The sequence below is a fragment of the Gossypium raimondii genome, chromosome 8 (assembly GCF_025698545.1).
Source record: "Gossypium raimondii isolate GPD5lz chromosome 8, ASM2569854v1, whole genome shotgun sequence".
Lineage (NCBI taxonomy): Eukaryota > Viridiplantae > Streptophyta > Magnoliopsida > Malvales > Malvaceae > Gossypium > Gossypium raimondii.
The window spans coordinates 539,497-554,342 of record NC_068572.1 but is presented as its reverse complement, the minus strand read 5'-3'; the positions used below and the strand labels follow the sequence as shown (position 1 = coordinate 554,342).

Below are 14,846 nucleotides of genomic sequence, written 5' to 3'. Positions count from 1 at the left end.
GGTTCGTCATATTATTTTTTAGAAATATACTATTTTAATTTAATATTTAGTATTTTAGATGAATTTTATTTTATTAAAATTTTAAATTTAAACAACTTTTAACATTTTTTAATGTTTGTATTGTATTATTATATATTTAATTTTATGTGATATAAATTACCTAATATATAAAGATAAAATAAAAATATATTACACAAGTATAAAACGGGTTGGTTGATTCGGGCTTAGGTCTTGAATGTTGAAGTCCAAGCCCGACTCATATTTTAAACGACGCTACTTTTTAGTCAATCACATTTTTCGAGCCTCGTATTTTTACCCAAACTCTCACATATCTCGGGTGGATATTCAAACTTGAACGGATAATCGAACGTATCTACTTATAGCGAGCCAAATATATGTTGAAATATGGAAGCCATAACTAGATTCATTAATTTTGGATGAAATATAAATACAATATAAAATATATCTTAAATCTAAAATGTAACACCCCAACATATAGGGGGTTAATTGAAACTCACTAAAAATCTGTAGTTTAGCTACACTTTTCCCAATTCTTTTCTTTATTGTTTAGCAACCTATGATTAAAACCATACTTGAACATATATTAAATTAGAGTAAAAAATAATTAAGAGTGCCCAAATGGTTAAGCCTTTTCGCTTTCCCAATTTCAACTTATGTCACTCTCCTCTTTTTTGCCATTTAATTTCGGCAGTATGGATAATTTACAATGCAGCCCCTCCAAATTTTGTTAAGCCTAGCTATTTAATCCATTTTACTAGTCATAGTAGAATTTTGTTTCCCTTTCCAACCTAAAGAGAATTGTATCCCCCTAATCTTTATATTTCCTCCTATTTTCTTTTCTTTCCTTTATTTTCCATAATAATTTTCTCCATTACTGATAATTATTTCGTTTCCCGAATCAAATCACCCTTCATTCCGTTGTGTTTTTATCGGTTTAGCGAATCGTTGTCAATTTCATCCCTAATTTTGGCCAAGAGTCGGTAAGTTCAAATCAAATTCCGGTAACCAATTCCAAATAAATGGATCTTTTACGAATCTTGCTGAAATTCCTAGTGATCTTGAAAACCGTTATTAATTCTAGCATAAATATCGTTTGAAGGACTCGATTTAGGTACCCTAGACCAGATTCGAACATGAGGAACGTCGCTCGAGACCTCGATGACAGGTGTGTGTTCTTTTACAAGTAAATCGAGACAAATAGTGCCTAGAATTAGGGCCGGACGACCAACCATATGGGCGTATAGACCACCCTTGTGAACCACACGACTCCTCACACGATCATGTTCCCCTAAAACCCTAGGGGGGCCAATTGCATAATTTAACCTAAAATTTTTCTTTGAAATGACGATTTAACGTGCCACGTCAGCTTACCGTTACATCGTTAACGGCAATTAACGGCTCAGTGACTAGAATGTTACAACACATTAACGTAAGTGACTAAAATGTAACCTGAGGGAAACAAAAGTGACTATTTTGATAGTTTACCCTTTTTTAAATTTATTTTATAGATATAAACAAAACTTTTAAAATTTTAAAATAATATGATTTAAATATTTATAATTTTTACAACAACAACTTATAAAATAAAATATAAATTTAAAACTCAAATAAAATATAAATTTATAAAATAAAATAAGGTCATTTTCTTGAAAATTTCAACAAATATTATTGAATAAGAATAAAACATGCACGTGTTTTATTCAAATAAATAAACGTACATATTTTCTAAGCCTCGAAAATTATTAAAAACATCACATGAAATTAATTTTATATTATTTCTCCCTAATCAAAACTGACATGTCATGTGCAATATTTATTTTTTTAAGTGTTGACATTTTTTAATATTAAAAAAAAAGTTAGGTTAATTGATGTTTACATTTTGTTCTCCTTTCTCTTACTGGTCTATTTTCGTATTTATAATGTACAATCTTTTGATGTGAAGTATTAGGGTTAAACAAGCTCCATACATGTTAATACGTACCATTTTCTATACACTTCGCCACCATGCAGGTAAACTCATCAATGGCGAGCCTAGTAGAGGCCCAAGGGGCCATGACACCCCAAAGTTTAAAACTTTTGCAATTTAGCTCTTTGTAGATATACTAAGGTCCTCCCAAAAATATAAGTAGGCCCCTCAAGGTTTAAGATTTTTGCAATTCCCCTCTTTGTATATATACTATAGCCCTCCCAAAAATCGATTGTTTATATGTTTAAATCGACCGTTATGTTGGAATATTACTTCTTTTGAACCGACTGTTAGTTTGGCCCTCCAAGATTAACATTCTAACTCTGCTACTGGAACTCATACTTGGGGGACACATGTTAATCTTAGGAGAAGGTACGTGTTAACATGCATGAAGCATATTTGATACTAGTACGTCACATCAAAATATCGTACTTTATAAATACGAAAATAGGCCCTCAAGAGAGAGGAAGACAAACAAATACTCAACATATATACTATTTAAGAATAGAGTTAAATATATCATAGAATTTTGTATGAAAAGATACTTATACTATAACCCACTCACTTACGTACAGTGGTGGAGCCAAGGGGGGCAAGTAGGGGCCCTGGCCCCCCTAAAATGGAAAATTTTTCATTTAGATCCTTTATAATTTATAAAATTTTAAATTAGTAATGGTAAAATTACACTTTGGCCCCCCCAAAATAATAAAAATTTGATCCAATCTTTTAAAAATTATAAAGATCTAGTCTATTAAAATGGTGAAATTATATTTTTACGATAGTAAAATATACAATTTAATTCTACCCAAAAATTTTCTAACTCCGCTATCGCTTACTTATATATTTATTTTTATTCAAATTATTTAACGTAAATATATTATTAAAAACCAGTTATTTATTACATGGTTAATATCATTTAACATTTCAAGAGATTAATTAATAATTAGATTATGTAAAAATTATGAAATATTATATTGTAAAATAAATATATATAAAGGTGGTAGATTTCTAGAAATAAATTATAGTTTCTTTTTAAAAAATTATATTTAATTTGATAGTCGGTTAATTCATGATATCAATTCCGATTATATATAGAAATTTAAGAGTCAAAATTGAATCATAATATTACTATTTTTAGAAGTCCAAGACCCTTGCGTACAAAAATAAAATTCGATAATTTTTCATTTAAAAGTATCATGGAGGTCATTGCATTAAGAGTCATATTACATTTTGTTTTATCTAATAAAAAAAATGGATAAATTAGTCTCTGCACGTTAGATCAAAGAGCAAACTGGTCCTTCTATTGAAAACTAATCCTTATACACGTGACGTGTTGTTCGATTATTTCGTTAGTCAAGCCAATTTTTAACAATACAAAAAGATGAAATTATTAATAGAAATGATCAATTTACTCTTTAATTTAATGTACATGAACTAATTTTCTTATTTTTTAATAGAGAAAATAAAATACAATTTAACTCATAATACAATAATCTCCATCATACTTTTGGAGGAAAAAATTGTCTCCATTGGCTCTTGACCTCAAAACTATGGATATATATATATTTTTCCTTTTAGAAACTAAGGTCTCTAAATATTTAATTTTAGTCAAGTAATTAATTATAGACCCACTTTTTTTTTTTAATTGGTCAATTTAGTTTTGGACCCCTCTTTGCCTAGCACTTGAGTTGAGTCTCCTTTTCCATGAAATAACATCAACAATTTAATATCCAACAATCATTGTGTCATGTCAAATTGCAATTAATAAATTTCATGAATCATGTTTGCAGAAGAAAATTCTAGTAAAGTTTCCAAGGTCCTTCATAATTTCCAATTTTTTAGAAATATTTAAAAATGGGTCAATCTAATCAATCAAGGGTGCCTTTTTCTTTTTATTTATTTTCTAAACACCCAAAATTAATATAATGTTATACATTTTCATATTAAAAAAAAAAAAGTCTTTAAACCAACGTTTTAGACCTACACACGTAACATGGTAAAGGGTTAATATAACCTTTTAATCCCTGACCTTAATAATTAAGTTAACTTTGATATATTTATTTTTGGATCAGTTTAGTACTTGAACTTAGCAATTAGGTCCAAATTTTGTCCTTGAAATTGGACTTTATAAGGGATTTAATGACAATGCATAATTTTAGAGTGTCACATCATTCCGGACCGAAATGAACTCACTTACCAAGTTCAAATACCAAAATAGACCTAATTACTAAGTTTAGGGATTAAATGTCATGTTAACCTTTTTCCAAACAAATTGGCAAGATGTCTAAATAATGCACAATTTTCCATTTAAATGAAAAAACAAATTGAGAAACATTAGCAACAATTCTATTTTCAAACTTACGAAATAGTAAATAGTAAATACTATCTTTTTAACCCAACAATTGGCTTTTTAAAAATGATAAAATTATTGTATGGTCCCTCTAAAAATAGTAAAATTATAAATTAATATAACGACAAAACTATATTTTGACCTAAAAAAATTTCTAGCTTTCCCCTACTTTTAAAAGTGATTATATGAATAACCGATTGAGTGTTAGCTTGATTGACATGGGGCATTGTTGCCAATACAGGAAGATTGAGTTCGAGTGCGCTGAAGCGCATTATGGGTTGAGGAGGGGCTATAGGTAGTTCTAGGCATTTTGTGAAAAAAAATAAAAATAAATATGATCAAAACATATAATAAGATTATTTAAAAAAAAGTGATTATATGAATAAACCGAACTAAACCTTAAACTCAGCATTCTTGTTTAAAAGGATATTTGCTTGAGGAACTACCTTAATTGTGTTCCCACTTCATCTCCTAAAGGCTTTCTTGTGTTCCCACTTCATCTCCTAAAGGCTTTCACATTCAGCATTGAAGCTAAAGAAATAATGCCTAACCTAAACTTGATTGTGAAACAATTAGGGGTTTTAACCAAAATTAGTTGTTGGGAGACTCTACCAAACTTCAAAGATTTTTTTTCAACACTTTGCTAATTAGTCAACTAAATGTTAATTGAAAATTAGATATTGAAACAATTTGGCATAATGTTAAATTTATCGTTAACGTTTACATTTTTGTTAAATTGATTTTATTGAGTTTGAGCTAAATTTAGCTTTAGATATTTTAAAAGAGTCTAATTACTGACTAAAACGTTAAAATTTTAACATATTTTTATTGACATAATTACTCTATCATGAATGATGCAATCAAAAGGTTCGAGAGAAGCAAAAATACATGGTAGATTAAAATATAATTATAAAATAGTTTAATATATATAATTTGATATATGGGGTTGACACTTTTTCTAATGTGGTACTTATAGTTTTTTTCTAATGTGGTACCTATATTTGATAAAATTATACATTTTACTATTTGAAGGTAACAATGGTAACTTTTAGTATTTAATTCGGTGTTAGATTTGATTTGATAAAAATCGTAATCAACTAATAATATTAACAATTAAATTTCATCAAATTTTCATCAATTAGCCCGTATTTGTCAAATTAAAAAATTAAATAAATCCATAATTAAAACTAAATTTATTCTATTAACAAAATCATGAAAAATTCAAGTTAAATAATATTAGCAGTTAACTTTTATAAAATCAACCCTAAATCTTGAATTAAACATTATAAAGTTAACATTGTTTAATTTTTCTCAAATATCGGTACCACATTGGACCAAAAATAATACATATACTACATTATAAAAAAAATGTCACTAAATAATATATTAAACCTTATAAAATTTATATGAAAACCAAATAAAATGAGATTTGAGTCCAATATGTTAACTTCTTAAGCTCAAATGAAGCTAAAAAGTTTCTTAGGCCCACAAATGAAATCCCTTTGTCAAAGGATTTGAGTTATAGAATTTTGATGTTAACAAACATTGGTGTTTATGTTGTATTAGGCTAATATAGAGGTGTTCATGGGTCGGGTTAAGTTGGGTTTAAGTATGATATTAATAAATTCTATATTTGTCCAAACCTAGCTTGATTTGAAATATGGGCTTAAAATTTTGCTCAAATCCGTCCATAAATGTAAATGGTTAATCCAAACCTATTTTAGGTTCGTCCATATTATTTTAAAAACATATATTTATATTACTTTTAATTTGATATATTTTTATTTATTGAAATTTTATATAGTCATCTTAACATATTTTTTAAATTTACATTATAATAGTATTGTATATTTATGTGTTATAAACTACATAATATATAAAAATAGCATAATATAAAAGGGAATGTACTTGAGAGGTCCTTGTATTATAGGATGGATCAAATTAGTCCCTCTCCTATTAAATGAATCAATCCAGTCCTTGTACTATTAAAAATAAGCAAATAAAGTCAAATTAGAATAGGGTTAACATTTACTGTTTAACAAACATAATATTTTCAAAGTTCTTATGGTTTTGTAGATGAAATATTTGTTTGGAATTGAACTGTAATTGAAAAATTGATTATTGAACTGTAATTGAAAAAATAAATCAATTTCAAGAGATTTTATACCGTAAATGTTAACTTTATTACAAATTAAATTTATTTATTTCTTTCCAATAGTATAGGGAATAAATTGATCAATTTAATAATAGAGGGACTAATTTGATTTAGAATACAGGGACCTTCCGTGTACTTTATCTTAACATAAAATATTACTAACCTAAAAACAAATTAGCCTTAATCTTTGAATGTTCAAACTCTACCTACATTTTAAATAGACCTAACTTTTTGCCTTACCTCATATTTTGAGCCAAAAACCTTTTAAATTTTGGGTAGGCCCATTATTTTGTTTTATACTTAAAACTAATTTAAGGTTAGGCTATCGAATTAGCTGGTTTGCCCGAGTGGTTAAGGGGGCAGACTTAAGATCTGCTGCACTGAAGTGCGCGTGAGTTCGAACCTCACAGCCAGCAGTTTTTTAATTTATTCCCCTCAAACAACGTTGAGTTATTTGTAATCAAGGTTCCGATATCTTGTCAAATTATAGCTGAAGCTTTATCAAATAATCTCAAAACTATTAAATATTTTAATTAAACTGAGGACAATTGTAGTAAACCATAAATGCCAAACCCATGTGCTATGTTTCACAAAATGGGGCTTATGGTCTGTGCAAGGAAAATGCATCATTTTTGCATTCAAAATTTCCAGAATAATTAATTAAATTAAAATAAAACTGGAAAAGAATTAGAGACCTTCATGAGTTCGATCCGACTTGAAATCATATTAACGCATTTTATATTTATTTAAACCTGATCAGTCTCAAAATATGAGCCTAAAATTTTACTCAAGCTCCTCGTATTTGTAAACGGTTAACTTCTATCTTTTTAAAAATATACATATTTATATTATTTTTAATTTGATATACTTTTTTCATTTATTAAAATTTTATATAATGACAACTTGATAAATTTTTAACGTTTACATTAGAGTATTATATATTACTATAGATGTATTGTAAATTACATCATATAATATATTATCAGTTTAGAAAATGAGACAATCGAAACTGGATTCAGGCTTTGAATGTTTTAGTCTAAGCTCAACTCATATTTTGAATAGGTCTAATTTTTTTTGTCTAAACCCGTTTTTTGGACCTAACATTTTTGCACAAATCATCCCAAATTTTGAGCGAATATCTTAACCCTTAAACAGATCTAAAAAGAAACACACATTCAAACCCGAAATCTCAAAATTCTCAAAACCAAAACTTACCATTCTGCCTATCCCTTTCTTTAAAAAGAAATGACTCATTCCCAATAGTCCACCCCACAACTCCACATCCATGTAATGTGATAGATAGGTACATTCTCTCACAAAATTAAAATGCTTGCATGTGTTTTAGGAGTATACAGAAATTTAGTTGTAATTCTTCTATTAGAAAATAATAAGAATGATTTAGAATTATAGTTTCATACAATTTCTTTTCTCTGTATATAATATAATATTTGACTTTATTATCAATTTTTTATTCTCAAATTTTTAAACGAAGGGTAAAACTTTTTCTATTTTTATATATAATTATTTATGTTCAAATACTTTTAACAGAATTTCAAAGAATAATTTTGAAATTTACTATCACATTCTTAATAAGGTACTCGATAAACCAACCGTATCAATGTAATTTCTTCAAAATTTTAATCAATACTTTCTCATATATATCAAACATTATAATGTGACATTAAAATCTTAACACAAGAAAATAACAAAGCCGATGTAAATATAAAAATAGGTGTAATTGTAATTAGTTTAAAATGAAATGTCAGAGGTAAAAAGGTTGATGAGTGAAATCAAGGCAGGGTCGAGAAAGTTCACAATCCTGACAATGGCAATTTTTAATCTCTTTATAATGCAGCAATTATTGCCCACAGTTAATGTCTTGGAAAGGAATCACAGTAAAAATTTTTACATAAAAGAGACCACAAATAATTTAGGGACTACCTAGGGATTCCCTCTATAAAATATTATGAGTATTATTTTAAATTATTTTGATTAAGTCTTTAAATTATATCAATTAGGTCCTTTCATCATTAAAATAATTAATTTAACTGTTAAATTAACGGTTTTTATAACCCGATTGATATTATGTGGTGTTGTTCGTTATGCAAATACAAAATTTTTTATACAATTTTGTGGGGGTATGATAGCATTTGATATAATAGAGCCAAAACACTAGAGATAGCCTATGAACTCTTTAATTTAAGGCATTCGAAGCTTTAAAACGTGCTTGAGAGAGCATATGTTGTTGGACTAACATGTGATAATAAGAAATATTTATTTAATATAGTTATGTAATCACAACTTGTATAATCAAACATGATATGGACGATTACGATGTAATTACACTTTCCCAATCAAACACGTCAATGGAATTAGAATTTTTAAATTTTAAAATTTCAGTCCTCGCCAAACAACAATTGTTAAATTCATTAAGCTCTGATATTTCCAAAATCTGATAGGGCAAACATATTATCATATGTTTGACTATCATTTGTGTCTAGATTGAAATTTTAAAAATTGAAAAAAATAGGGACTTAGAATGATCCAATTATAGAATATATACTCTACAATTGTAAGTATAACACATGATTAATAATTGAATTTAACCAAACGAATTTAATTGCTATTGTCCGCCTGTTTGAGTTAGAACTAAAATTTCAAAATTCAAAAAGTACAGAGACTAAAATTGACCAATTTGAAAAATATAAGAACTAAAACTGATTGAATTACATGGACTAAACCCACAATTTTCATAAAGTGCAAGGACTAATAGCAAAATTTAACTATTAGAATTTCTTCTAATTACAAGAGGTTGTAATTGCTACCATAGTAATTACACTTTTTTTCAATCACCTTATGGTATAGAAACGGTCTTCTTTGATACATAATTTAAAAGGAGTATTTTTATAATTTTATAATTGAATTGATTACTATTAAGGGTGATAGCAACTCGATAAAATGGGAAATTTTAGCTCCATTAATTAAACTTAATTAATTAAAAGAAACAAAAACAGCAAACTATTCACCAAAAAAGCTTCATTTTTGCATCTCATTGTCCTTAAATCTGTCATAACAAAGAAACTCTCCATTAACAAAGAAAGATGGCTAAAGCTTTGTCCTCTGTACAGTACTCTATTGAAAATGGACCTATATTTTGCTTGTTTGGCAGGCGAGAAAATTTAGAATAAAAAAACAACAGAAAAACAAACTGACAAAATGATCAAATGATGGTGCCGACATAGCCAATGCCTGTAATGAAGAAGGTAATGGTTTGTAGCCAAAGGTATATGAAGTAATTGTTCTTCCCGTACATAAAATCAAAGCACCCGCATAGGAAAAGGAATGCTGAAAATCCTAACTCCAATGTGTTTAATCTGTTTTCATAGAACAAGAAAAAACAAGCAATTAGTTCAATTTTTTAAAATTTGAGTATAGTAAGGGACTAAAATCATAATTTAACATATATAGAATCATGGGAATTTATGAGGGTAAAAGTATTATTAACCCTTTTATTAATCTATTTTTATTGTTAAAAACTGTTAGCATAAAATACATATGACAGACTATGTTCATAAAGTGAGACTAAAAGGAGAATTATTTCATTTAACTAAGGGGGCTGAGGAATCTACACCCGACTTTGCCCCTGATTGTCTTTGTATCAAATATAAATTCTTTATAATGATTCGTTGATTATAAATATTATATAAAGACGTGGATTCAAGTGTACTTAAATGAGTCTTACCTATCCATAAATTTTGATCTATATCTCTTTACCGCTTTGCTATTGGTCTTGTTTTTATTAGCTTCAGCGACTTTCTTCGCTACATCTCCAAGCTTCTCGGTGACGACCCACTCGTTGGCTCGGCCGGTCTCGAAGAGACCGATGAGTGTCGCTTTTGTCCGATGCAACGACATCACGTTCTCGAAAAGAATCCAATAAAACAATAGGTGAATGGACCTACAAAATACCCCAACACATACAAAACATTAAATATATTTTTCTAGAGAGTTCTTGAAGCATCATATCTCGGATCGTATTTCACTGTACCTAGGAGTGCCTACGGAATTTAAGATGGTGATGATGGAAGGGATATAAACCGAACCCCATATAGGAACTTTAACCTCAGGGACTAGAATGGTTAAAGGGAGGACCACACAGTAAAAAAAGAAAGTGACCATGTGAGCAATGATTTTTCTGACGAAGAAGAAGCTGTAAATTACGTATACTTTCTTCCAGAATCTCACTTTCTGCAACAAGGTAAAAAGTTAAAAAATCAATTAATTTAGTTTATAAGATAAAAATTTACAGCAATGTCTTTGTTTTTTTACCTTGTTTGTGATGATCTCCCCCACCATTTTTCTGAACAAATTTGCAGGGCCACATGACCATCTATGTTGCTGGAAACGAAAGGCCTTGAAAGTACTTGGAAGTTCACTTTTTACCTAATAAGATAAAATGTAATTTGGATTTTAAGTTTGGATTATTTCGGACATGAGATATTAAGCATAAAGTTTAGTCAGTTTGGATTCAGATCGTTTTGAGTTTGTGTCAATATTAAATCAGGTTAAATTAAATTTGAGTTTCGAGTTGATTTAGACTTTATGATTCGGGTCCAAATGAACAAAATTACCTACATGTATATACATGTTAGATATGAATGCTTGTAGTAAAATGAAGAATCGAAACAATCAGATACCTGAAGGTCACCAAGGTAAAGAAATTTCCATCCCCTAAGACTAGCTCGGACGGCAAGGTCCATGTCCTCCACGGTGGTTCTATCTTTCCATCCACCTGCCTCATTAATGGCTGCTATTCTCCATATACCAGCAGTTCCTGCATTTGGATCATGTATAAGTTAATACAATGTTATTGGTGCCTGTTGAGGGAAGATTGACTCTTTCGAGAGAAATCTTCAAAATGCCATTTGTTCGAAGTTTGATCTCTCAACGGGTCATTATTGTCTTCGGTCAGTGTTTTATCTCCCGACTCTGACGAGAGTCTAAGTGCTTGAGGGTTCTTGAAGAGACGGCAAATTCAACAGAGTGAGAGCACCTAGTCGCCTACCAAGCGCAAATACTCACATTTCCTTAATAAATGATAATACACAGTCTGCTTCTTCAAGCACTTACAAGGCGTTTTCACTCTGTCAAACCCACCGAGTCAAACACTCACACTCTTCGTAAAAATCCCAAAATCTCTCAACAATGCTGGAAGTTTTTTACCATTAAAACCGAAGAAAGCATGAGTTGCTGATCCAACTTCTTGTTCCACTGTGAAATGGTAATCCAATGACATCTCTTGCATTCTTGTTAGCAAGCATTCGTCGGCATTCACTAAAAAAAACCCGAACTCAATAATTAACTCAACAATTAATTTAATTTCAGTTAATTAATTAATCAAAATAAATCTAAAAATATTTCGTAAATTTATACAGAAATTTCCAAAATCACTATTAAAAGGATATATTATGTTTTACATTTAAATATATAATAAAACTTATCGAGTCTCTACTTGACTGCTGCTGTGATGGAAATGACATTTATGACCTCTTATCAGTTAAGAATACCCTGCTCCTGACCAATTTTGGTCGTTAACCAAGAGAGCAAAATCAGACCAATTTTTGTTCTTTTATACTGAAATGACAAAACCACCCAGAAATTTATAGGTCAAAGAAGACAAAAGCTTTATTAATGATTGGAATGTCTAAATTCTTTACTAGTATAAACTTTATAGGTCAAATTTCAGATTTAGTTTATACACTTTGACCTTTTTATAATTTGGTCCCTTTATTTTTATTATATAATTAATTAACCTTACCAACATAGACTTCCGAACCGAAACAATTAACGGTGTTAACTATTTAAACTAACGGATAACATTAGGAAAACAACGAATCAAATTATGTGAAATTAAATTATAAGGACTAAATATCATGTTTTTATCATGGTGGAGGGACCAAAGAAAAAACAAGACCAATTTTTTATGCTAAATTCTCAAAGATGGAAGGCTGAGTGGGTCCCAACTTGATTGGTGGGGTACTTTTCATTATTTTTTTTGCCTGGGACCCACACCCCTCAGCCGACAAAAACCAAAGACATAATTTCATTGTCCAAATAAAAAAAATGTTTTATTTTAACTCCACCGACACAATTAAACACAAACTTAAGCAGTAATGTAATTGAAAAGGATTAATTCTCAAACTAGTCCTCAAATCATACTGTTTTTCTATTTAGGTACATAAAAGTTTTTTTAAGTCAAAAGCATACTTCGAATATCAATTTTGTCTCATCTACCAAAAACTGCATGGTATCAAATTTTAGGGTAAAATGACACAAGTTTAAGTAGTAATGAACCCCTTCTGGACACCTCAAAAATTTGGAAAATTATCATTAAGATCTTCAAAATTTTGGAAAGTTTTAGTTAAGTCTCTCAAAAAAATTGAAATTTTTAATTGAACCCCAAAACTTAATGTCAAGATATGCTACTATTTAAGTATCACATTTGACCCGAAAAAGCTTAAAAGATTTGCATTTAAGCCTGGTTAAAAAGATGATTAAATGATAAAAAAATAAGAAGTTTAGGATTTAATGTTTAGAGTTACCGAATCTCCAACGAGCTTGAACTAGAGCAATGTCGGGGTTATGGTCCAAAAAGGGGATACTTTTTCTAAGGAAATCGGGATCCGGTCTGAAATCGGCATCGATAATGGCTACATATTCACAATGTTTCACATAGCTCCTCTTTAACCCTTCTTTTAAAGCACCAGCTTTGTAACCTGTTCGGTTTTCTCTTATTTGGTACGTTATGTTTATGCCTTTGCTTGCCCACCTTTGGCACTCTTGCTCCACCATTGACTGCATTAAAAAGAAACATTTTCATAGCTTGAAAATCGAGATCTTTTAAGGTTAAATTGTCATTTTAGTCCTTATATTATGCTCAAAATTTTGAGATTTAGGGGTTGTTCATAGTTTCAAACCCTAGATTAGGTGCTAGCTAACAACTTGAGGATAATGCAAGAACTTTTTTATTGTTCCCCTGGCTAGTTGACACGGGCAAACTTAACAATTTTAAGCTAAGAAGGTTAAATTGAAATACTAAAGGTCTAAAAATGCAATATAACCATATTATCCTCGACTTGGAATTGTGTTTCCAAGAAAATACACATCCGCATTTTAACCGGAACTGATGATAGTATAGGGATTTGAGCATAATAGATGGACCGGAACCATAATTTGACCATTAAGAAAAGATGGCCCTGTACTTAACCTTGATTGCAGAGTCAGTTGAATCATCAAGTACTTGTATAACAAGACGATCGGACGGCCATGAAAGTCCACAAGCTGCTCCAATGGAGATCTTATAAACCTGTTGAAACACACACACACACACAAAAAACCCTAAACTTTCTGTTTTAGCAACGAAAATCCAGAAATAAAAAATTGCAGAAAAAGGACCTCTTTTTCATTAAACATTGGTATTTGCACCAAAACGACCGGAAAATTCGAGCTACCGTGCTCTTCATCGTCTTCAATAGGCACAAACTTATACCGTTCCTCTGGTTTTTTCCAAAAAAGCTTTACGAGGACAATGACAATCCCCATATAAACCCTTTCCATAAACAACATAAGCGCCATGCCTAAACAAATATAAACCGAAAGTTTCAACATAGGGACTAACAATGGTGCTTTAATCAATTCCCACATCAAGCCCAGTTGACTCGTTACATCATCTCGATTCACTAGAAATGATTGTGGAATCAGTAGCTTTGGTGATATCTGATCCATCTATGCTTTTCTTTATTTTTTATTGTAAAAAACAGGGGATTTTTTGAAATGAAAAAAAAAAAAAAAAACCCTTTTAACAAAGAGAATCTCTCACTGGTTTGTTGATGTTTGGCAATAAAAATGAAGCCCCCTGTTTGAGAAACAGAGTGATGTGAGGCAATGATAATGCCAATGGAGAGGATGAGAGACTCTCTTGCGGGTAGAGAAACGGAGTAAAGAGGGGGTTCTTTTATAGTGTAAGAATTGGTCATATTTGGAACTTTAAATTTATTTACTAAGAAAATCTTACACCTTATTTTTAGTTAAAAACTATTTTGATAGAATCAATTTTTATTATTTTTTAATAAATAATTAATTTAAATCCTAACTAATTAACTAAAATAAGTTCTCATTCAGTTAACTCACTCTAAATTTAATCGAAATCTAAATTAATTATTGAAGAAAAATTATTCGTAATTTATATATTAGGTTAATTGAGTTATTGAAATAACCTAGAATTATTCATAATCTCTCACTAACTCATAAATAGGAGACGTTTCAGCGCACTCGAGCTCACGTCGCTTTAATAT

The 14,846-nt window shown here is 29.7% G+C and overlaps 1 protein-coding gene and 1 non-coding gene across 2 annotated transcripts; one reads left to right on the top strand and one right to left on the bottom strand.

Annotated features, from left to right (window-relative positions):
- Positions 1-6,825: 6,825 nt before the first annotated feature.
- On the top strand, positions 6,826-6,908 carry TRNAL-UAA (transfer RNA leucine (anticodon UAA)). The gene has a single exon. It is a non-coding gene; the product is annotated as a tRNA-Leu (tRNA).
- Positions 6,909-9,513: 2,605 nt separating this feature from the next.
- Positions 9,514-14,490, bottom strand: LOC105790000 (glucomannan 4-beta-mannosyltransferase 2). The gene is made up of 9 exons (XM_012617367.2): positions 13,948-14,490; positions 13,760-13,858; positions 13,095-13,347; positions 11,716-11,826; positions 11,190-11,326; positions 10,822-10,935; positions 10,541-10,740; positions 10,235-10,450; positions 9,514-9,866 (listed from the first exon to the last, which is right to left on the bottom strand). Exons 1-9 carry the CDS (start codon positions 14,275-14,277, stop codon positions 9,713-9,715), a joined length of 1,614 nt encoding a protein of 537 aa, XP_012472821.1. The 5' UTR covers positions 14,278-14,490; the 3' UTR covers positions 9,514-9,712.
- Positions 14,491-14,846: the final 356 nt, after the last annotated feature.

What these genes read in the sequence shown, in the direction of transcription:
- LOC105790000 (XM_012617367.2), bottom strand. Translation starts at nt 14,277, where the DNA reads ATGGATCAGATATCACCAAAGCTACTGATTCCACAATCATTTCTAGTG. An exon ending in TTTACCTTGGTGACCTTCAG is followed by an intron (nt 10,936 to 11,189) that starts GTATCTGATTGT and finishes TTATCTTATTAG; the next exon opens with GTAAAAAGTGAACTTCCAAG. An exon ending in GGGAGATCATCACAAACAAG is followed by an intron (nt 10,741 to 10,821) that starts GTAAAAAAACAA and finishes ACCTTGTTGCAG; the next exon opens with AAAGTGAGATTCTGGAAGAA.